This window comes from Thamnophis elegans, chromosome 3 (genome assembly GCF_009769535.1).
Source record: "Thamnophis elegans isolate rThaEle1 chromosome 3, rThaEle1.pri, whole genome shotgun sequence".
Classification (NCBI taxonomy): Eukaryota; Metazoa; Chordata; class Lepidosauria; order Squamata; family Colubridae; genus Thamnophis; species Thamnophis elegans.
In genome coordinates, this window is record NC_045543.1 from 123,577,304 (window position 1) to 123,600,957 (window position 23,654).

Consider the following 23,654-nt stretch of genomic DNA (forward strand, 5'->3'; position numbering starts at 1 on the left):
CAGCAAAAACTAAATATTTCGCCAACTGTAAATATCTACTTCCTGTCTATATGTATCAGGGACATGCAGCACTTCAAACTGAAAAGCCAAAAGGTGCCCTGGGGCCCTGACAATCATATTTGCTCCTGATGTAGCATGTTGGTCAGTGGTGGGTTGCAGGGGTACGCCCCGGTATGGGTGTACCGGAGCCAGCCCGGAGCACCAGATACCGTTCCGATACGGTGCTCTGGAGGCACCCGCCCACCTGAGCTCCTTAGCAAAGTTTAAAAGCTTCTGTGCTTCCGCGCAGGTGCATGGCATGTACAGCCCCTGCGCGATGCTCCTTGGAGCAGCTGGACCATTGCGGAGCATCGCGGAGGTGCTTGAATGCATGTGCATGCTGTGTGCATCCATGAGAATGCCACCAGCCCCGTTCCAACTGTACTGGTTGGAACGGGATTTGCAACTCACCACTGATGTTGGTCCTCTACAGTTGCCACATGATCCCAGGAGAATATGTGTTTAGTTTATGAAGATGTGGCATATAGAAAGGTTTATGAATATATTCCTATCTCCTCTGATTTTTTTTTTGCCTCTGAGACTGAAACACAAGCACAATTATTTCTAAACTTTCTTGAGAAGGTAATGTTCTTTTCTTCCATTCAATCATGTCAAATTCTTAGAGACTGCACAGACAAGTCCCTGCAGAAGTGGTTTGCTATTGCCTCCTTCCTAGGTCTGAGAAAAAGTGACTGACCCAAGGCCACTGAGGTCGTTTCATACCCAAGGCTGGATTTTAATGTATAGTTTCCTGGTTTCTATTTTGATGTTTTAACCATTATTCCAAACTGGCCGTGTAGGTTAAATCTATCAACTTAGTCTTGAGTAAATTAGACACTGCCTTAACTCCTTTTTGCTCCTTATACTACCATATTTTTCAGATAGAAGATGCACCGGAGTATAAGATGCACTCTACAGACCTCCCAAAAATGGCCCATTTTTTTGTGAAAATGGGCCAGTTCCTTTTCAAAAAAAAAAAAAAGGGCATGCATAGCCTTTAGAAGGCTTGTAGAGTGCTCCTGGGGGGGTGGGGCCCCTAAAAATGAGCAAAACATGGGCCTGTTTTTTGTCAAAGAAGGACATGCATAGCCTTTAGGAGGTTTATAGAGTGTTCCTGGGGACTGGGGGGGGCACATTGAGCAAAAAATGGCCCATTTTTCACTCATTCCTGTCCTCCCCTGCCCCCAGGAGCACTCCAAAAGCCTCCTAAAGGCTATGCACAGCCATTTTGGTGAAGGGGTAAAAAATGCTGCATTCAGTGTATAAGATACACCCAGATTTTCAGCCTCTTTTTTGACAGAAGAAGGTACATCTTATACTCCGAAAAATATGGTATATTATTCAAAACACCAATGTTTTTCTTTTAATGGTTTAAGCCTGGCTTTAAGAACAACATATGATTGAATTGCTATCACTGACTTGAAGACATATTTCTTTGCTTTACATTTGCTCAAGCCCAGATGCTGTATAGTCCCACTCAAAGTGGCCAGTCCAGCTGTTGGATAAAAAATTCAGATCTGTAACATTAAGAACTGATAACGGAATCTTGTTATGAGAAGTAAAAGCAGGAAATAAGAGATTTATGGTCGAATGTTCAAAATGCTGTTGATTACCTTTTAACTATGCTAATAAACCTTTTCTGGATCTTTTTCTAAATGCCAATTGTATTGGAATGAAATACATATTTGAAAGATAACAACTGACCATCGTGGTGGACAAAATCTTCTGACGTAATTTTTTAAAAAAATCATAGATATAAATCAATACCTTTCAGAGGAAACCCTACACCAATAGCAATGGCAATAGCACTTAGACTTATAGTCTGCTTCACAGTGCTTTTACAGTCCTCTCTAAGCATTTTACAGAGTCAGCATTTTGCCCACAACGATTTGGGTCCTCATTTTACCGACCTCGGAAGGATGGAAGGCTGAGTCAATCTTGAGCCGGTGAGAATCTAACTGCCAAACTGCTGGCAGCCGGCAGTCAGCAGAATTAGCCTGCAGTACTGCATTCTAACCACTGTGCCACCACTATGTACACAAACCATGCTTGTAGATTATACTGGCACAATATAAGTCGTCATATGTGACAATCATGATGACCCAATCTAAGTCAAAGTCTAGCTGTATCTATGGATAAATTCATTTTATATGCAGTATGTCAATCAGAGTACACAGTCTGGAGGAAAGCTAACTCAAAGGGGAGGTTCTTCCTTTAAGGTGTTATTTCCTTAAAAATCTTCTACTCACCAGAGTTGAATTACATTTCCACTGGTACCCACAGATACATCAGTAATTCCATCATCATTTAAATCAATATGGCCATCTATTGATCTTCCAAAATACTGGAATCGCTGACCAAATGCAGGGTTCGATCCAGAAATTTTCTGAAAGGTTAAAAGCAAAACAGGAATCTTTACACACTGAAAGGATAATTAGCAGTGTCACAATCAAAGCAACAATATCAGATGGGACTAAAAAGGGATACAAAGGTACATACTGTAAATTAAAAAAAACAATTGGGTTTTTAAGTAGAATATAAATTAAATCATTGCCTTTCAATTGATCTTACACTGTAAGACCATCCATATGAGAAATTTCATGATTGGCAATTCATCAGTGAACACAATGCAATGATAAAAATGAAACCAGCTGAAATATTAACTACTTATCTGCCAATGTAAATATATTAACAAAATAAAATTTCTGCAAATCTAGAAAAAATGTTTAGGTAAAGAACAAAAATTACATATCCTAAATCAAAACTATTTTGCACAATAGAACATCATACTCCTTACCTGGGAATACTTAGTGTGCAATGTCTTTTGTTTACCATTGTAAACGTATATAGCACCAGTATTCTCATTTTCTAATGGTGCTCCAACTATCACATCATTAAAGCCATCCAAATCAATATCAGAAACAGCAGTGATAGCAGATCCATACTGAGCATTTTCCAGTCCTTCAGGCCCTTCAAGTACTTCTCGTTTTTCCAAAATTCCCTTCGATAAAATATCAAAAGGAATGAAAGTGAAACACAAGGATGTTTATGTTAGTGTTCTATTAATTTATTAACTAAAGATTCTGATACTGAAATAGAATTTTTTTTTAAATTAAATATAAGGACCATTGGAAAAAACCTGGGGGAAAATCTAGTGGTATAGAAGTTAACCCTTTTACAGAATCCTTTGTGTGTTTTTGCTTTTAAAATAGTAACAGAAAAAAAGAAACAAAACACAAAGATAATTATAATACAAATACATACAATCTCAAATAAAAATTGCATAAAATTGCTTTTAAAAATAAAAAAAACTGCATTAAAAAAAAACCAGAACAAAACATAAAGGTTAGGTAAATATATTGTAATTGTTATAATGATATCTTATACATGTTACCTTTGTGACCCTGAACATGTAGACTCTTCCTTCTTCTTTTTTAAAATTATTCATAAACATGGGTGCACCAACCAACAACACATCTGTTATGGAGTCTCCATTGATATCAACAGAGCACACCACACTGCCAAAATAAGAGCCAATCTGAAATGACAGAGTCATTGCTATCAAATGGGGCATGGAAGCCATACTTTGAAATAAATTTACGTGAACAACACACAATATTGAAAACAAATAAGGCTTTATTTGTTATAAAGTCTACTTTAAAAGCATATTTTTTTACAGTACAAAGAGAATAAACACACCATTGTGCAAACTTAGCATTAAAATGCAGCACTTGCCTGCTCTCCTTTTTGAGAGTCAATGATGATTATTTTGCCATCGTTATCAACCTGATAAACCACAACTCTGCCAGTATAATTGGAACGGGGAGCACCAGCAACATAATAGACTGAGTTTTCCAAGGAAAGAACAGCGAGAGAATAACCTGAAAGTCCAAATTATAGTCATAAGGACTTAGAAATATTTGCAAATGGGATAAATCAAGATGTTAAATCTGTACTGATTAGTTTAAATTTGTAAATTTATTTAAACGCTTTATTTAATTACCTAATGCTTAAATGCTCCTTAGAAGTTTCAGTACTGAACTCTTAGGAAATTTTCCCCAGCCTAATCTTTCTAGACAAGGGGTGTCAAATTCAAGGCCCGGGGGCCAGATATGATCTGTGGGGTACTTAGATCTGGCCCACAGGGCCACCCTGGAAACAGTGAAGGTCCAACCTGCAGTGTTTCTGCCAGCAAAAATGGGCTCCCGGGCTCGGTTTTCAGCTGCCACAGCCTTCTGCAACCCTCTGCTGGTGAAAACGGAGCTCGGGAGGGCTGCGTACGGCCCTCTCAAGCTCTATTTTCACTGGCAGAGGATTGCAGGAGTCCGTTGCAGCTGAAAACTGAGCTTGGGAGCCCATTTTCCCTGGCAGAGCGCTCAGGCCACCACAGGGCCCCCCGACTGTTCTAGGCCTACCTTCTAAAACTGGTGCCAATGCCCAGATATTTCTGGGCTATAACTCCCAGAATTCCCTGGGAAATAGGGATGGGGAAATCTTGTCTAAGACAATGATTTTTAACTGAATTCAGTCATTAATTTGTTTTCTTTTAAAAGAACTAGATAGGACTTGTAAACGATCAGCTACATTGGACAAATATTCTACTGAGGCTTTTTGAATTAGTGCTCTCACCTAAGTAGGAGTTCCGACTGTTTTGCAATACATTTTGAAATGTTGTATTGGGAAATATAGTGTCTTTTTCTCCTCTCTTCTGGACCACTGTTCCAGTCCATTCATAGGCCCCAACAGCACCCAACATCAGCACTTCCTTAACAAGAAAACCAAATCAAGGCAAATAATTAAATATGCTTCATTTAAGAGCTTCTAGTGATGCAGTTAAAATATTGAGTTGTGCTCACTCCTCTTTAAGTCAGAGTCTTCTAATGTATCTGGTGCAGTTTACTCCATTATGTATTTTAAGTAGCAATACTTTCCACTGTCACAACTGATGTTCTTGAAATGGGGCTGGTGTGTATGTGTAGGTATCAGACACTAAACACATTTTTCTCACACCACCTTGGAAATTTAATCCTATTCAACATTGAAAAGGATAAATCACATGGGCAGACTCAATTACATGGCTTACCTGACTATTTTTACAGATATATTACTAAATCATATTATTTGTACATGCCCTTTAAGTACCATGTACATATTACCATCTATGGGAACCCATTCCACATTAATCTGTTATTGATGTCATAAAGGGAGACTATTATATCTTAATCATATCTTTGGTCTGTCTAAGGAAAGCAATGATAACACCAAGTCATTAGTGGCTTCTAATCTTCTAGATCAGTGATGGTGAACCTCTTGGGCACAGAGTACCCAAACCGGAAGATGTGTGTGTGCACGCAGGTGCATGCACACCAGAAACCCGACAACCAGCTGGCCAGTGTGCCTGCGCGCCTCAGAAAACCGATGACCAGCTGACTGAGCTGGGGCAATGGCCCGCATGCTGCCATAGGTTCACCATCATGGTTCTAGATAATTAGTAGCCAGTCTCATATCTGTTTTGAATAAGATTCTGGAGTGGTGGTAGTGCCACAACTTCAAATTTCTTGAACAAACAGGAAAAGGTCTTGGAGGTTTGCTGTTCTTTATTTTTTTGGTTTTAATCTTATTATTATAAGCAGATTAAAAGCCATTCAGAGTCTTTTCTGGAATGGAATATAAAACTGAGACAAACAAACAAACTAATACAGTCCTAATCCAAGTTCAGCACTTTTAAAGGGGGTGAAAATGTTCCAATTTAAATTGGCATTTCCAAGACAATTTTGGTGTTCAGTGTTGCTCGCATTCCAATACATTTTGTTATAGTATCCCTGTTACCTTTTGATGTGAATAAGCAGCACTGAAACCCACTTGTGACATTTCCATCTGGAATAAATCACCTTGATCAGTACCTAGTGAGAAGGAAAATATATATATATAATTCATATACTTAACACCACTGTTCTAAACAACAAACAAGGATATTACATAGAAATAAGCCACAGTTTTTAAGAAACACTTGAGATCCAATAAAAAATGACATGATGGTTTAGTAGTGAAGATGCTTGCCTTCCACTCAGAAGGTTGAGAGGTCAAACTTATGTAGCAGCCTAGGAGATGTTTTTCTCCTAGGACGCAAAGAAAAAAAATCTGCTTCAAATTCTCCATAGGCATCAGGAAGGGCATCTGGCCATTAAACGCTGAGTTCTACCCAATCACTCTGACTTACCTCAAATAGGGACTACAGGGTTGTAAAAAATAGAGTTTTAATATACAATAAAGACTGCAGACTTAGATAATTTTTTTCATCCATACTGTCAATATTTTAAATATCTAAGTATCCAGTCATAGTAAAAGAGTTGGAAGGGGGAGCATTTATGCTAATGAGCCCCACATTCTGCTCAAAGCAGGAAACAAGATTAAAGCATCCCAGATATACACTTGTCCATCTACTGCCAAATCTAGCAATCTAGTCTTCTTTATCCCCCAACATTTCTGATCTTAAAGGATTGTTTGCTATTTGTTTCTGGTTTGAGTATGCATTCCATCTGTTCTTTGCTTCAGTCATTCTCAGTTTTAGCCTCACAGGGTTTGCATGTGTGTATGTATGTATGTATGTGCAAGAGAGAAAGGGTATAGCCTGAGTATGAAAATGAGTTAGGGATCAACTGCATTTAGGACTGAGGTATTTTATTTGAAAGGTAATTCATTTTAACCAATAGGTTTAAATCGCTGTTTTTGCCATTGATATTCTTTGTTAAAATACAATTTTGGGCCTGCTTGTATGCACCCAGATATACAAATGTATTACATCTGTAGGCAGAGAACCATCCCCAAAATAATTTTAAGAGAGAGCTGCAAATCCTAATTGACTGGGCAATGTGCAGGAGTTTCAGGGGGCTTATAAGCAGTTTGACTAGGGTGGGGAGAAGGGGTGGTTTCCAGCTGCTGCTACTGCCAGTTTGCTGTGTTGCATGTGTGCTAGATGCGCGCTATGGACACATGCACAGTACTAAAAAAATGCTTCTGTGCATGCGCAGAAGCAAAAAACAAGTTACTACCTACTTGGCTGAACCGGTAGGAACCCACCTCTGATGGGGAGGAATTAGCAGATCTTGTTATTTCAGGTAAATATGACAATATGCAATGCAACAGAAAATCTGTGATATTATTTCGAAAAAATAAGAGTTGGGACATTTTTCTGATATTGATAAATATTTTTAGGAACATTTACATGTGCTGATTTTTTTTAAAAATACTTAATCCTATTTTTGCTCTTCCTGTTTACTATAAATTGTCTATCCTTTTTCCTATACATAGCATTTGCCTTTAATATTAACAACTCATTGTACAAATACACAGAATCTGGTCTTAACATATTTTACAATTTCAAATGTAGTTTAAAAATGGTATATTTGTTACCTTCTAAGCTGAAAATCCGTTCTCCCAGTGTTCCTGCTTTTTCTAAAAGTGCTTGCTCAGAGGATACGTTAAAAAAAAAATTTGATGTAGGCTGGCTAGCAATTCCTTTGATTTCTTCGATAAGTTTTTTAGTATCCTTGTCATTTCTAATTAAATATCCTAATACCTAGGAAAATATAAGAATGAAAAAAAAACTTATGTGATAAGAAATGTAAAAAGGCACACTACACAAGGAATCTGAAATATTGTGCATTTGTTATGTGATTTCTTCTTTTATTCCTTTAACCAATTCGGTGTTTTAAAATTGTTGGCAATGAGAGATCAATGAAATAGTTCTTTGTTTTCTTTTAAATAAAAGCCGCCTTGAGTCACCATGGGCGAATAGGTGACAATCTAAATTTAGTAATAAACCAACCAACCAACCAACAAATAAAGTTATTTTCCCCCTTCACTAAGCACACAGTAATGAGAATTAAAAATGGGTAAAGAAAACTTTTTAAATGAGAGGTACAACTCCTTCAACAAGATCATGCTACACTTTTGGAGGCAATCCTGAGCAAAGATGTAGCTATTTTTGTAAGTAGCTTTGTGCTTTCTGAAGCCCCTTTTTGCCTTTGATTTCAAAATTCTACATAATTATTATTTACTGACTATACATTCATCTAGAGCAATGTTTCTCAATCTCGGGAACTTTAAGTGTGTGAACCTCAACTCCCAGAATCTCATACATCTTAACATTCTTGTTGAGAAACACTGATCTAGAGCAGGGGTAACAAACTCGTGGTCCATGGGGTGGATGCGTCACATGCAGGCCACACCCACCCCAGCTCCGTAAAGGGGAAAACCGTTGTGATTCGGCATGTGACAGCATTTGTGATGCGGAGCATTTGACACACGTGATCTAGAGTATCAGAGCATCATAGTTTTTATTCAATTTTTCCCCAAGGCATATGTCAATAAACCTATTTAAGGAGCTTTATAGAGCCGTCGTGGCGCAGTGATTAGAGTGCACTGCAGGCTACTTCTGCTGATCACTGGCTGTCAGCAATTTGGCAGATCAAATCTCACCAGGATCAAGATCGATTCACCCTTCTATCCTTTCGAGGTGGGTAAAATGAGGACCCTGATTGTTGGGGGCAAGATGCTGACTCTGTAAACCACTTACAGAGGGCTACTAAGCGGTATACAAGTCTAAGTGATATTGCTATTTATGCAAAGGAGAAGTGATGCAACAGAACTTTCAAATGCATGACTAAGATGCAGGTCTGGTTCTGGGTGGGATGGCCACATTTACCAAAAGAACTGACTTGTTTGAGGACATGGCTCTGGCTTTATCAAGAGGTGAGTAGATCTTTAGTCAAGGTCTTAGAAGACAGAAGATAATTAAAGACAAATTTATTTTTCTGTGGATTCTTAGAAATTTTTATTAGCAAATGTCTTGAGGGAAGATTGATTTATATTTTGATTTATTATTATTGTTGCTTCATACGTGTCAAAACGCAACTAGAGTCTTTTGATTTGAATGTCTTGAGGGAAGATTGATTTATATTTTGATTTATTATTATTGTTGCTTCATACGTGTCAAAACGCAACTAGAGTCTTTTGATTTGAATGTGCAAGAAACATTTTAAAACAATTTTTTAAAAAAAATATGCAAGGCTAAGAGAAACTAGAGTGGCAAGAATGAAAATTTTACTTACAGCTATGCCAAATCTCGTGATATTATCCGCGTTGCATCTTGCTATTACTTCTGACAACTTTGAGCCATCATGCGATTCACCATCTGTGACAACCACCATGACTTTTGAAGCTGTTGGTCGCCCACCTGCCTCTTTTGTGAAAGCATGTTGCCTGCAATAAACCACAGGTGGAATTCACATGCCACAAATCTTGCTTTTTATACAGGACCTCATTACCAGTTTTCCCTAGCAACAAAATAAAGTTAGGGGGACAGTAACCATTTTTGATACAAAAATAATTATTCCAATATCATTTTAATCTGGGATCTGCAATCAATGGACCATGTGAGGCCACAGGAATTCATTTTGGATCTTCTCAAATCCCTATGATCAGACTGTTGAAATTCAACAGCAAACCATCCCATTGCAAAGATGCTTGTTTATTCTCAAGCATGTTTATTCTCATTATTATCAGAAGAAAATCAAAGTCAGGAGATGTGTAAGCTGTTGGACTGGCTTAATATGCCTAAAAAAATGCACAGATCCCAGTCCATCCAAGCAAATGAAAAGCCTAAAAGTCCTATCCAAAACCACCCATCATTGTTGATTTAAAAAAAGGCGTTTTCATACCAATGATTAGTCCCCATATTTTAAACATGCTCTCATATATAGATATGTTGTAGTGGTGAAATCCTCTGAAGTCTGCTACCGGTTCAGTGAGCTTGCTACTGAGCGTGCACTTTGTGAGCATATGTGCACCTGAGGTGCGCCCTCACAGCACTAAAAAAGGGACATTTGAAGCCTTCCAAGTCTGCAAAGATAAGTAGAACAGAAAGGTGGGGGGGGGATCCATTATGCCACGTGATTTAGATTAGCTAGAAAGCAGGAAATCCAACGATTCTAGCTAATATAAATCACATGTCACAGCTGATAGTAGGAAACACTGATTTTGCCTGAACCGGTAGCATTTTTAACTACCGGTTCACGCGAACTGGTAGCATTTACAGGTGAAACTCGAAAAATTAGAATATCATAGAAAAGTTCATTTATTTCAGTAATGCAACTTAAAAAGTGAAACTAATACATGGGATAGACTCATTACATGCAAAGCAAGATAGTTCAAGCCGTGATTTGTCATAATTGTGATGATTATGGCGTATAGCTCATGAAAACCCCAAATCCACAATCTCAGAAAATTAGAATATTACATGCAATCAATAAAACAAGGATTGTACATAGAACAATAGCGGACCTCTGAAAAGTATAAGCATGCATATGTACTCAGTACTTGGTTTGGGCCCCTTTTGCAGCAATTACTGCCTCAATGCGGCATGGCATGGAAGCTATCAGCTTGTGGCACTGCTGAGGTGTTATGGAAGACCAGGATGCTTCAATAGCGGCCTTCAGCTCTTCTGCATTTTTCGGTCTCATGTCTCTCATGTTTCTCTTGGCAATGCCCCATAGATTCTCTATGGGGTTCAGGTCAGGCGAGTTTGTTGGCCAATCAAGCACAGTAATCCAACAGTCATTGAACCAGGTTTCAGTGCTTTTGGCAGTGTGAGCAGCTGGAAAATGAAGTCAGCATCCCCATAAATCTCATCTGCAGAAGGAAGCATGAAGTGCTCCAAAATCTACTGGTAGACAGCTGTGTTGACCCTGGTCTTAATGAAGCACAGTGGTCCAAAGTCCTGTTGCTCAGTGGTCCAAAGTCCTCTTTTCTGATGAGAGCAACTTTTGCATCTCATTTGGAAACCAAGGACCCAGAGTATGGAGGAAGAACGGAGAGGCCAATCAAGCACAGTAATCCCACGGTCATTGAACCAGTTTTTGGTGCTTTTGTCAAAAGTTGCTCTCATTAGAAAAGAGGACTTTGGACCACTGAGCAACAGACTTTGGACCACTGTGCTTATTTTGCACGATATTCTAATTTTTTGAGTTTCACCTGTATTTACTACCAGTTCGGGCTCACTGGTTCATACCAGTAGTGTTTCACCCCTGATCTATTGGCATTAACAGCCCTCAGATTTCTTTAGTATTAAAAAGAATACCCATTTACCACAGCTGGCCATTACTTTTATGGTTTACCTTGCATATTCAATGGCTCCAAATGTATTAGTTTCGTACCCTCCTTTTTGAACAGTTTCCGACATTGCTTGTTCAACAGCTTTTTTGTCAGTGTAGGTATTCAGGTGGAAAACAACTCGTGGGTAATTGCCATACTGAATTAAGCCTACCTGAAATAATTGTTAAAATAAATAAAAAAGAACAGCATAATAAACTAGCTTCATTAATTGGTTTCTCTGCATTATACAAAATGTCAGTGTATTTTTCAATTTGTGCATAAACTGAAACCTTCTCACTATGGCTGTAAACTATGGATGCAAAATGTTCATATTTAATCTTTTCCATACACTGCAGACCAACTCCTGCTTCCAAGAACAGTTTCTGAAGACTGTGAAATTCAGTAATAAACCAGGTAATCGGAACTTTTAGAATAAAAACTATTTCGGTAGAAACAGTTTTAGAAGATTTTTCCATACAATCCACTTTCTGCTCTGATCTGGCAACATCTGGAATATGATATCAGAGGACATTGTAGATGGATTGCACCATCCAAAGTTCAGTGTTACATTTCATGTAGCAAGTGTTTTTTTATTAGTACAAAGGCTGCAATATACACAAACCAATGACTGAGAAGGGAATATTTGCTTTTACAGCCAAGAAGGTAAGTTCTATACAAAACTGGATTAAAAAGTTTTTGGAATATTGATTCCAAGAAAACGTGGTAACATCACAGACACAAACTTAGATATTTCTTGCAAATGTTTTTATCACCATACATCATGCTAATTTACCATTTAATTATGCTACCCTGAATAGCCATAATTGGTTGGGTCCATACAATTTCTTAAGCCAAACAAGATCAATCATAGTATAACTTAGTGGGTGCTATGAACCAGAGGGTACTTATTAATAAACTTTAGGGGGGGGATGAATTCAAAGTCTCCATAAAAATTGGATGTCTTTATTTGTTGTTGTTAGTTGTGAAGTCGTGTCCAACCCATCGCGACCCCATGGACTTTCTGTCCTCTACCATCTTCTGGAGTCCATTTAAATTCATGCTTACTGCTTCCGTGACTCCATCTAGCCACCTGTCTGTCATCCCCTTCTTTTTTGCCCTCAATCTTTCCCAGCATGAGGCTCTTCTCCAGTGAGTCCTTCCTTCTCATTAGGTGGCCAAAGTATTTGAGTTTCATCTTCAGGATCTGGCCTTCTAGACAGCAGTCAAGATTGATCTCCTCTAGGACTGACCAGTTTGATCACCTTGCAGTTCAAAGGACTTACAGGAATCTTCTCCAGCAACAGAGTTCAAAGGCCTCAATTCTTTGGCTCTTTATAGCAATGATAATATTGGCCTATTTCTTCTCTTCAGAGTTATTTCATCAAGCACGGTCAATGATTTGCAGGCCAATCTGATACCATTACCAAGGAAATAATGCATCATAGCAGTAGTAAAGATGTGTTAATTCACTTGTCTCTTATTTTCTAAGATGGCATCAAAAAAAGCAAACATGCATTTGTCTCAGCTGGGACAAAAATACATAAAAATATAAAAAGGAAAAAAATAGTACTAATATTATGAGGCTCCCTCTATTTATTTTGGGAAAAATTGAAGATCTAGTAGTAATTTGATGATAGCAATATCACTTAGATTTATATATCACCCCATGGTGCTTTATAGCACTCACTGAGCAGTTACAAATCTAAGCACATTGCCCTCAATAATCTGGGTCACCATTTTACTGACCTCCGAAGGATGGAAAGCTGAATCAACCTTGAGCCCCATCAGGATCGAACTCCTGGTGGTGGACAGAGTTTGTCTGCAATACTGCTTCCTAACCACTTCAGCTTTAATTCTCATATTTTGCTATTTTGTTTTTGGGCTGCTTCTCATGCTAAAACTGCATGAAAGAAGTCTTCAGGGCTAAGGAAAATAAGTATTGGCCAAGGAGCCAAAATCTACATCTGCATTTATAAAGTTTTCATTTGCTTACCTGTGTTTTTGTTGGCCCTATATCTAAACCTTGAACAAATTTTTTCAAAAATTCTTTCACAGCATCCCACGGATAAATACTGTTTGACTCATCACATATGACCACCACATCAACAGCTGAAGAACAGTCTGAAAAGAAAAGGGCAGAAATCATTCTAAGAATTCTCTCCTTTGAAACCTGTGTCACTTGATGTTAAACATTTACAGAGTTCAATTAAAACTGCATGGAAGTGATTTTTGCTACTTGCATTTAAATTTGCCTATGGAGATTCTCAGTCATCCAAGTCATGGTTATCCCAAAGGTGCTTTTTCAGGAGGCAACTTTTTTGTTTTTCTTGACGTCTTTTTGCTTCTTATCCAAGAAGCTTCTTTAGCTCTGACTGTATGGTGGGGAATAGAAGGATTTATATTCCTTGCAGACAGCTGGTCATTTGTATTCTTTTAGAGAGCCATTGAGGCCATTTGGAGGTTTATCTGTGTCCTCAGGGTTATCTGAGTAGTGCAAAGAGAAGTGAAATGTCTTCAAAGAAAAATAAGATATTCCAGAAAAAGCACCTTTGGGACAACCATGACCTGGATGACTGAGAATCTCCAGAGATATTTAGCTATGCACTTTGGTATGAACACCTTTTGAATGACGCGGGAATATGAACGAATTTCCAGAAAAATTGCAGACTACAGGAACCATTCACACTTCAGTTTGAGATGCAAACAGCACAGATTCATCCCCAACAGCCTGCACCTGTCTTCAAAAGTGAAGGGACACAGGGCAAAAAATTTCCTGCAGCCAAGAATGCTCCACACACATTTGCACTATTCAGTTAACTCCGAGGACAGAGATAAACCTCCAAGTGTCCCCAATGACTCTCTAAAAGGATGCAAATGACCAGCTGTCTGCAAAGAATATAAATCCTTCCATTTCCCACCATCCAGTCAGAGCTGAAGAAGCTTCTTTGGATGAGAACCAAAATGTATTTTTAAAAAAATTAAGAAAGTGTAGTTGTCTCCTGAAAATTGCATTTAAATTCCATTGCTCCTAACAATGAAGTCGTGTCAATAGCACAAGAAGAATATCTTTAATATATTGAAAGGAAAGCTGCCTTATTCAAGTAAGGAGAAACCACTATCTCCATTTTTAAGAGAGAAAAAAAGATACAGGTGGTTCTTGTTTAGTGACCACAATTGGGAGCAGCAACTTGGTCATTGAGCAAAGTAGGTGCTATGTGAAACTGCAACTATGCTAGTGATCTTCCTTCAGCTTTCCTTTGTTTTATAAACCTGCAGAGGTAGGAAATATGAGGACTTGCCAGAATCACCATCCTAACTGCAAATGGTCACTAAATAAGGCAGTCTCTAAATGAAGACTACCTGTATTCTTTTCAGGATTACGGGATATTGTGAAGTGGAAAGCCCAGAGATTTAACTTTTTCCATGCTAAGTGCAATAAGGCAACCGCAGCTTCTACTTCAATCTTTTTTTTTAATTTTTAATTTTAAACATAAATACATAAAGAAAACAAGATATAGATTAAAACAACAAAGGAACACAAGATTAACACAAACATATCAGTTTGTCTTTACAATTAGTATTTCCCCCCTATACGCTTACAGCTTACATTCAGTCCCCTTGTTCTTTAATCATTTATACTATTCCATACTTATTTGTACTTGATTGTTTATATCAGAATATCACTTTACATATATTGTACTTTATATATGTATTATTATTTGGCTACTATATCTTAACTATATCTTATCTTATCACTATATCCTAACATTACTTCAATCCTATTCCTGTCACCACTCCCCTCCGGAAGCTATTTGACCTCTCAACAAGCCAGAGAGAGAAGATATCAAAAAAGATTAGGAAGAGAAAGATAATTACATTTATATGGATGTTTGCTATAATCATTCAATATGTAAATACTAAATACTAAAATGTAATATGAAGCCTTGCTTTCTTCCATATTATTTTGTTAGTTACCACTTAAAGTGGTCCAGTATAATTGCTTACCTAAATTTAAAATATAAAAGCTTTTTAAATTCCCCAAATAATATGGGCAAAGGGCCAAATGTACTATTAAACATTTTTATAATCACAGCAATTAGCCACCAATCACAATGGTCTAAACATATAAAAAATTCTAGCAAAAATAATTACTAAATAGCTCTCTCATGCAGATCTAGAAGACTAACATTTCTAGTCCAAAGGGCACATGAAATATTCATCATACTTAAAGGCTGCACCACTTACCCTATATTAAGCTGTCAAATATGGGTTGCCGAAATCTTGGTGATTGTTAGATGGCAACAATGAGATTCAAATAGCTCTAAATGCTTCTGTCACCTAGTAGTCACCTGGATCAGTGGTGAAATCTAAAAAAATTTGCCAGTGTGGGCGTGGCTTGGTGGTGGTGGTGGGTCATGTGACCAGATGGGCATGGCCATCTTTTCCCCACTTTTTAAAGCATTTTTCCCTGCTGTTTCGGGCAAATAGGTAGGGAAAAATGCTTTAAAAAGTGAAATAAAAGGGGTCTAACAATTGCACGTCTCACAGCTGATCTGCGTGATTGTCAGAACCAATTTCTTTCATTTTTTAAAGCATTTTTTCACTACCGGTTCCGGCGAATAGGTAGTAAAAATGCTTTAAAAGTGGAGAAAAATGGTTCCATGATAATCAGCTATGTCGTGTGATCATCAGAACCTTTCCCCACACATTTTCAAGCATTTTTTTCACTACCTATTCGCCGGAACCGGTACTAAAAGAAATGCTTTAAAAAGTGGGGAGGGGGGAAAGTTCTGATGATCACACGGATCAGCTGAGTGTCACGGAACCTTTTTTTTCACTTTTCAAAACTTTTTTTTACTACTGATTCCGGCAAAACTTAGCATTTTTTGCTACCGATTCTAGCAAACCAGACAAAAACGGTAGCATTTCGTCCCTGACCTGGAGTTTTGCAGTCCAAATCTGGCAATCCTATGTTTTATGCATTTATTGTGTCTCCTTTTTCAAACTTCTCTTACAATAATTAATGTGTTGATACTTATTGCCTTACTTTGCACTGCAGGTGAAAAACTTCTCAGGAGCTGAAAACTGGGACCAAATTCAGAACAGATTCCCGTTGCATAGTATTGGCTTCCACACTGTTGAGCCCACAAAGGACCACATGCCTTCAAAACAAAACAAAAAAAGAAATAATATTCTAAAGCAAAAGCAAAAATATAGCATCTGACAGTAGAGCAGATATAGCTTTGATCTCTTTTCCCTCAATTTTTAAAAATCTGCTTTGTTGGAACAATCCAAAGGGATGAGCATAGAGTTCAGCCTTAACAAATGAGGTTCAAACTAAACCCAAACCAAGCGAATTACCATATTTTTTAGAATATAAGACGCACTGGAGTATAAGATGCACCAAGGTTTTGAAGAGACAAATTTTTTTAAAAAGTTTTTGCACTCTGCAAACCTCCTCAAAATGGCCCGTTTTTTTCAAAAACGGGCTCGTTTTTGTCAAAAAAAGGGAAATTAAGAAGTTTATAGAATGGTCCTGGGAGCTGGGGGGGGGGCAAAATTAAACAACAAAAAAAAAACAACAGCCCATTTTCTGCTCATTTTTGCCCTCCCCAATCCCCAGGAGCTCTCTGAAAGCTTCCTACAAGCTATGCACGGCCATTTTGGTGAAGGGGCAGGTTTCAAGATGCAAAAAAAATGCTGTATTCAATGTATAAGACGCACCCAGGTTTTCAGCTTCTTTTTTGAGGGAAAAAGGTGTGTCTTATACTCCGAAAAATATGGTACACATGAGCCAGGTCTTTTGCCTGAGAGTGCACTGGACTGTCTTTCTCTCATTATGAGCTTGTATTGCCCACATGAGTGTCCTTAAAAACACCATCTATTTGCCTTGCACCCCCAGGACTGCTGGCACTATCCCATTTCCTTTGATAGGTATTCCCCATTGTATGTTTGCTTATTCTCTTGTAATCCCTTCCTCTCCAATTTCTCTACTCTGCAAGGTGAACAGGAAATGGGTCATGCACTGGAGAGGTTGTCTAAATATTTTTTTTTCTTTTTTCCTTCCCTTGCATTCTCCTGTGCCCGACTCTTTCTTTTTCTCCCCCTCCTCTACCTTGCAGAGCAGAGAAATTGAAGTGAAAAGGATTACAAGAAAGTGATCAGGCATACAATGGGGAATATACCAGCTCTTTGCTTGGCCTGCTTGTGGCTTTGAACTGCTTGTGCAGTCTTCTTAGTTTAAACCTGCAACGTTCAGTTTTCCTTCTCTTCAAAAACAAACAGTGACCAATTCACAGAAAAAAGCAGAACTCAAGGCAGTTTTTAAATTATTATTAAAATTATTTATTTATTAAGAACAACACACAACATTAATCACCTATGCCAGTGATGGCTAACCTTATTGTTGTGTGCCAAAAGCATGTGTACTTGTGTGCGCACCTGTACTCATAATGCAATGCATCCACAACACTCCCACATGCTCCACCCCCCCCCCACATACAACGTGCAACATCCCAGTGCTAACCCCATGCATTTGCACAATCTCCCCACCCGCCCATGTACCCATGACCCCCATCCTGTGTATGCACACACATCTTTTACATGCACCCCACCCCCATACATGCATGGCAGAGACCCGAAAATCAGCTGGCCGGCAGGAGGCATATGTGCATGCATGGGGGAGCTGAGCTGGGGCAACGGCTTGCGTGCCTGCAGAGAGTGCTCTATGTGCCACCTGTGGCACGCGTGCCATAGGTTCGCCACCATGATGTGTACAGATGAATTGAATCAGGAAGATCTTGGTGACTGGGGAACCCTGAGCACTTTTAACAGGACTAAAAACTGAATTACATCAGAGGCTAAGGATAGCAAACATCTGGCTGAACTCCAATAAAGTTCTTGAACTTCTGGAAATATCTATATTGCCGTGTGTATACCTTTCCAATGCATCTGCTTTTAGTAGTTCCCATAAATGCTGCACTATGTTGGAATAGTCTCTGTTGTATAGGAAACATTATCCACAATGCAAGGAAGTCATAAGGGATTTAATTTTGCGTGTCTGCAATATATAAGCTAAACCTACTGAACTGCACTTTTCAAGACTATGTAAATAATGCACTCTAAAAGGTTTCTCCAAACGATAAGTCCAAATCTCATTATCAGTAAGCACAAAAAATGTTGCTGGGACTGCAAAAGTGAACTCTACTTTTAAGTTTGCTTCCTCAGAATTCATGCACTGACATAAAACACATATGCACATTAAAATGAATTAAATTTAGAATTTAATTCTCGGATTAGATTAAAAAAATATTTTAAATAAATAGCTCCAACTACAGTACAGTCCTTGACTTATGAAGTCATGACAATTGTAAAGTGGGTCTCCATGTGACCACATTTGCTTTTGCATCACTTTTGTGCTGGTCATTAAGCAAACAGGCAGCCATAAAGTGAACTCATTTTTTTTGCTAATGGCTATTTTTGCCACAAATACCAGAATTAAATGTCAGTTTTTAGCAAAAAAAATAATAATAAAATGCACTCATGTGACTTTTGTTGCAAATGGCTGGTTGTTGAACACCCAACATGTGGACGGGGTGAGTTGGGCCTTAGAAGCTGGTTATAGATACCATTGGCGGCAGGCACCATCATAACTTTGAATGGTTGCTAAGCAATTGATTGTGAGTTGACAATTATCAGTAAATTCCATTAAAAATGTGCAATGCATAAATTACTTACCGTATTTTTCGGAGTATAAGACGCACCTTTTTCCCCTCAAAAAAGAGGGTGAAAAACTGGGTGTGTCTTATATACTGAATACAGCAGATTTTGCCTACCAAAACCACACCCCGTTTGGAAAAATGGACCTGCAGAGGGTTTGGAAGATTGCAAAGTGCTCCTGGGGGCTGGGGAGGGCAAAAAACAAGCAAAAAACAGTTTTTTGCTCGTTTTTGGGCCTCCTCAGCCCCCAGTAGCACTCTACAACCCTCCAAAAGCTCTTCATGCCCCCCCCTTTTTTTTGCAAAAATGGCCCATTTTTTCCTCATTTTTGCTCCCCCAGGCCCCAGGAGCACTATACAAGCCTCCCAAAGCCGTGCATGCCCCCCCCCTTTTTGCAAAAAAATGAGGCATGCAGACAGTTTGGGAAGCCTGCAGAGTGCAAAAACATTTTTTTAAAAAATTATCTCTTTAAAAATCATGGTGCGTCTTATACTTGGGTGCGTAGTCTGAAAAATGCAGTATTTGTTATCAGAGGGAGTATAGTGTAGTGGTTAAGATCTTGGATGGGGATCAAGAATTTGCATGTTCAAATCCCCTTCCACTCACGAAATTCATTAGATAACAAGAAATTTTTTAAAAAACCTCAACATCTGTATCAATTTTGGACTATTGAGTTCTATCTAAAATGATATTTTTTTAAATGGTATTGTGACAGCAAAATGAGAATTACAATAGGACAAGATTTTGTAAAAGGCATCTGTTATATTGTCTCCTTATCTAATGCACTTGTATTTAAATATAGCAGTATAGAAGCTTTCTAATGTGAAGATTCCTGGTTAAAAAGCTATCTTGCTCAGTTTCAGATTTCTTAGAGCAATTCTGAATGATATTATATCTAATAATATATCTAATTTTACAATACAGGAACTTCAAAGGCATATATCTATACATCTATATCTATATCTATCTATATATCTTTGAAGGCATTTTCTCTGTCTGTTTATCCATCAATACATACATACATACATACATACATACATACATACATACATACATACATACATTGTTTCCCTGAAAATAAGACGTCCCTGGATAATAAGCCCAATCAGGTTTTTGAGCGCATACACTAAAATAAGCCCTCCCCTGAAAATAAGCCCTCCTCCAAAATATTGCAATACAGCAGCAGCCATGAGGTGACCACGCTCGCAGCCTCCTGCACCTCAAAAATAATAAGCCCTCCCCGAAAATAAGGCCAATTGCTTATTTTGGGGGTCAAAAGAAAATAAGATCCTGTCTTATTTTTGGGAAAATATGGTGTGTGTGTGTACACACACACACACACACACACACAAGCACACACACACAAGATAAAGTGCAAAAGTATACTAAGTAAGATTCATAAATCTCATCTTGAAATATTCTTGAATGTGATGTGCAAGTTAAATGAAATGCAAACCTTCCATTTAGTTTGCTCATTGTTTTCCTATCCAACTCTGGATGGCTACTGCCCTAACATTCAGCCCATTCTTTTAAATTGCACTGATAAACTGTGTTTGTTATTTTGCCCACAGCCCAGAAAAGAATCACAACTGTAACATTACCCTAGAAATATGCTGGTTGATGACCGAAATAAAAATTGATCATTTGAGTGAAATATCAAGATATGTTTGGCTGGAGGTAGTTTCTAGGCTTTGTGGGTAAAATCTCGGATTGCAGGTGAAATTGTCAATTCCAAAGAAGACCCAAAGAAAGATTCTCTACTATATATGATACACATAAAGCAACTTTAAATACAGGTAATCCTCCACTCACAACAGTTCATTTAGTGACTGTTCATCCCCTTTTATGACCTCCTGACAAGCAAAGGCAATGTGGAAACCAGATTCTCTTAACAACCGTGTTACTAATTTAACAACTGCAGTGATTCACTTAACAAGCATGGCAAGAAAAGTTCTAAAATTGGGGGAAACTTACTTAACAAATTTTTCACTTAACAACAAATTTGGGGCTCAATTGTGGTTGTACACTGAGGACTACCTGTATAATATCAAACATACTGATATTTGCAGTCATGTATCCCGTTTAGAAAATAGATTTACTGCTCAGGAATGTTATCTGCTCAATATCTGCACAGAGAGAAACAAAAACGACTGTAATTTGTCCCTGATGGAGAGAACCTATATTTGTTAGCGCTCACATCTTTATACTTACCAAAAAGCCTCCAGTTCTTGGATTTCTTACTAGAGTTAACCCTAGATTCATGTCCTTCTTTATCTCATTAACATTTGGTATGCTCGTAACAGCTAAAAAGAATAAATGAAAGTAAATCTGAGCAATACATTAAAAAGCATAACATGAAACTTGGTCTATGGACAAGGGTTTCAAACTGGATTTCTTTGAGGGATGGATCAGCACTGAAGTTCTCTTCTTCGGCCTGGGTGGGGAGGGGGAGAGAGATGGGATGGACATTTTGGCCGGCAGAGTGCTGCAGAAGGCAGTCCAGGCTCAAAACAGGGCATGGGGCGGTACCCCCTCGTGCCCCAATTTGGCTGCCAGAGGCATCGTGGGCTGGTCCTTTGCTATTTCTAGGCTGGTCCCATGGGCCAGTTTTAAGCACCCCCTGGGCTGGATCCAGCCCGCAGGCCTTGAGTTTCACAACCCTAGTCTATGAGTTAAAACTGTGGAGCAAAAGTAGTGTAGCATTTCTCAATCTTGGCAACTTCAAGGTGTGTGTGGCATCTTAAATATCTTTGGTACACCACAGCTTACTGTTATTTGGTCAAACAGTCTCTGGATACAGTCTCCTTTGCTAAAGGAGAAGCCAAACAAAAGACCTCCAGCTTTTGATCTCTCCAAGGTTGTGCATGGATTGTGGGGAGGAAGGAAATGCAGTTTTTTTCCAATCCAATGCACAATGGTTTTATTCCCAAATACTAATAATACCAATACCAAATTTGTCAGAACTTGTCTATTGTTGACTGTTGTTTGGTGCAGCACCAATGGGCTTCTCAGATTATGAGTCACTCATTAGAAAGCAAGACTTGGACTCTGGAAGTAAATGGTTGTTATTTTACAAAGTGGCCACCAAAGAATGCCAATCACAACAAACTAATAACACAACTTACTCTGTAGGTCCATCTTGGAACATTTGGATCCTTGTTGACGAACAGCACATTTATAGATATCTCCCATTCTATTTTCACTCCAGGGTGAAGAAACAAGCAACCTGAAAAATTGACAAACTCTTATTAAATGTCCTGACATATTTGATAGAAGATTCAATTTAAATGAAAAAACTGGAAATAACTCTTTTGTTAATGTGATACTAACCTTTTAAAATCACATTTTTGGGTCTGCCAGAAGCCTTTTCTTACATGGTGCTCTTCGAACAGGTAGCTTTCATCTCTATCATTTGTCACTAATAGCCACTTTGAGTACTGATGACAATTACCATATTTTGTGCTCCATAATATCACTCCCCGACTCCCAAAGTGGGTACAAATGCCTGTGCATCTTATGGAGCGAATATAGATGCCACTATAGGTGAATAGCTGCCAGTCTGCGGCGGCGGGGTCCTTTTACAGTACTGAACACCACCTCTTCTGTCTTTGTCACTGCCCACCTCTTCTGTCTGTTTTCTGCAGTGCAGGGGTCAATAAGCAGAGCCAGCACATGAGAGGACACCTATCTGTGGTCCTCTTATGCTCCGCCTCCTGCCCTCACTACACTGCTGCTCCATATTCAGCACTCCATATTCACACTGAGACGGTGTTCCATATTCACAGTACTCTGAATATTTTTTTCTTGTTTTCCTCCTCTAAACCTAGGTCTATTTTATGGTCAGGGGTGTCTTATAGTACAAAAAATATGGTATATTAGAAGAGTCGGAAATGCAATATGTAGGGCAGTGGTACCTGTAACTGATGTTCAAATAACTTGAGAAGTTCAATGATGCAATAGAAGCTCCATCTGTTTTTTATTTGTCTCCCATACATACAGATATTCTCCCTGTGGACACTCCTGCTAGAAGATCATTTCTATAAAGTCTATTTTGCAGTACATTACAATTAGTATGTAATGTGCTAGAAGTATATATAAATTCTATCAAACTTCTCTTTTAAAAAAAACATTTATCATTGATGCATTTTAAGAGCGAATTCTGGGACATTTCCAATATTGCAGAGGAGGTATTGGTGGAGATTGTCACATGCATTTGCCAAAGAAATGTATTTACTGATAGGGTGAGCTACTCCCCATGTGTAACTTCTTCCTAGAAAGTGTATCTTCTCCATCATGGTTTCTCTCTTATGGAACAGCTTTTATCCAACATTAGGACAACCATCACTACTGATTTTCCAGAAGGCAGTGAAGATACATCTCTTTCCCAAAGTATTGGGACTTGGATGATCATGGAATTCTGCTACGGGGGATTAGATTTTTTGATGTGCTGATATTGTGATTTTTAAGGACTTATTTCTTTTTAATGGATTTCTATAGTTTGCTTGATGTCTTTATATCTGCTCACTGCCCAGACTTTCGGCGGTGGGGGGGGAGTTAGAAACCCAATATCTCTTCCCCCTTTTTGGCTTTTTAATCTTTGTTAAATGTGTATTACTCATCTCCCCCCCCTTTTATTAACGTTTGTGATATAGACAGAGACATGCACATACAAAGAATCATAAGGCTGGAAGGGACATTGAGGGGGTGTGTGTCTTCTAATTTGTCCAAGCAGGAGTTCTTAT

At 38.4% G+C, this 23,654-nt stretch overlaps 1 protein-coding gene across 1 annotated transcript in view; it reads right to left on the bottom strand.

Annotated features, from left to right (window-relative positions):
• ITGA2 (integrin subunit alpha 2) overlaps window positions 1-23,654 on the bottom strand; it is a 79,777-nt gene that overhangs the window by 31,838 nt on the left and 24,285 nt on the right. Inside the window, exons 3-15 of the mRNA XM_032213008.1 lie at window positions 22,038-22,138; window positions 21,124-21,215; window positions 16,241-16,355; window positions 13,187-13,314; window positions 11,217-11,365; window positions 9,153-9,303; window positions 7,453-7,618; window positions 5,869-5,942; window positions 4,669-4,804; window positions 3,775-3,920; window positions 3,434-3,577; window positions 2,837-3,040; window positions 2,289-2,425 (exon numbers count right to left, since the gene is read on the bottom strand). Coding sequence (XP_032068899.1) covers window positions 2,289-2,425; window positions 2,837-3,040; window positions 3,434-3,577; window positions 3,775-3,920; window positions 4,669-4,804; window positions 5,869-5,942; window positions 7,453-7,618; window positions 9,153-9,303; window positions 11,217-11,365; window positions 13,187-13,314; window positions 16,241-16,355; window positions 21,124-21,215; window positions 22,038-22,138 — 1,743 coding nt within the window. The remainder of the gene's footprint in view (window positions 1-2,288; window positions 2,426-2,836; window positions 3,041-3,433; window positions 3,578-3,774; window positions 3,921-4,668; window positions 4,805-5,868; window positions 5,943-7,452; window positions 7,619-9,152; window positions 9,304-11,216; window positions 11,366-13,186; window positions 13,315-16,240; window positions 16,356-21,123; window positions 21,216-22,037; window positions 22,139-23,654) is intronic.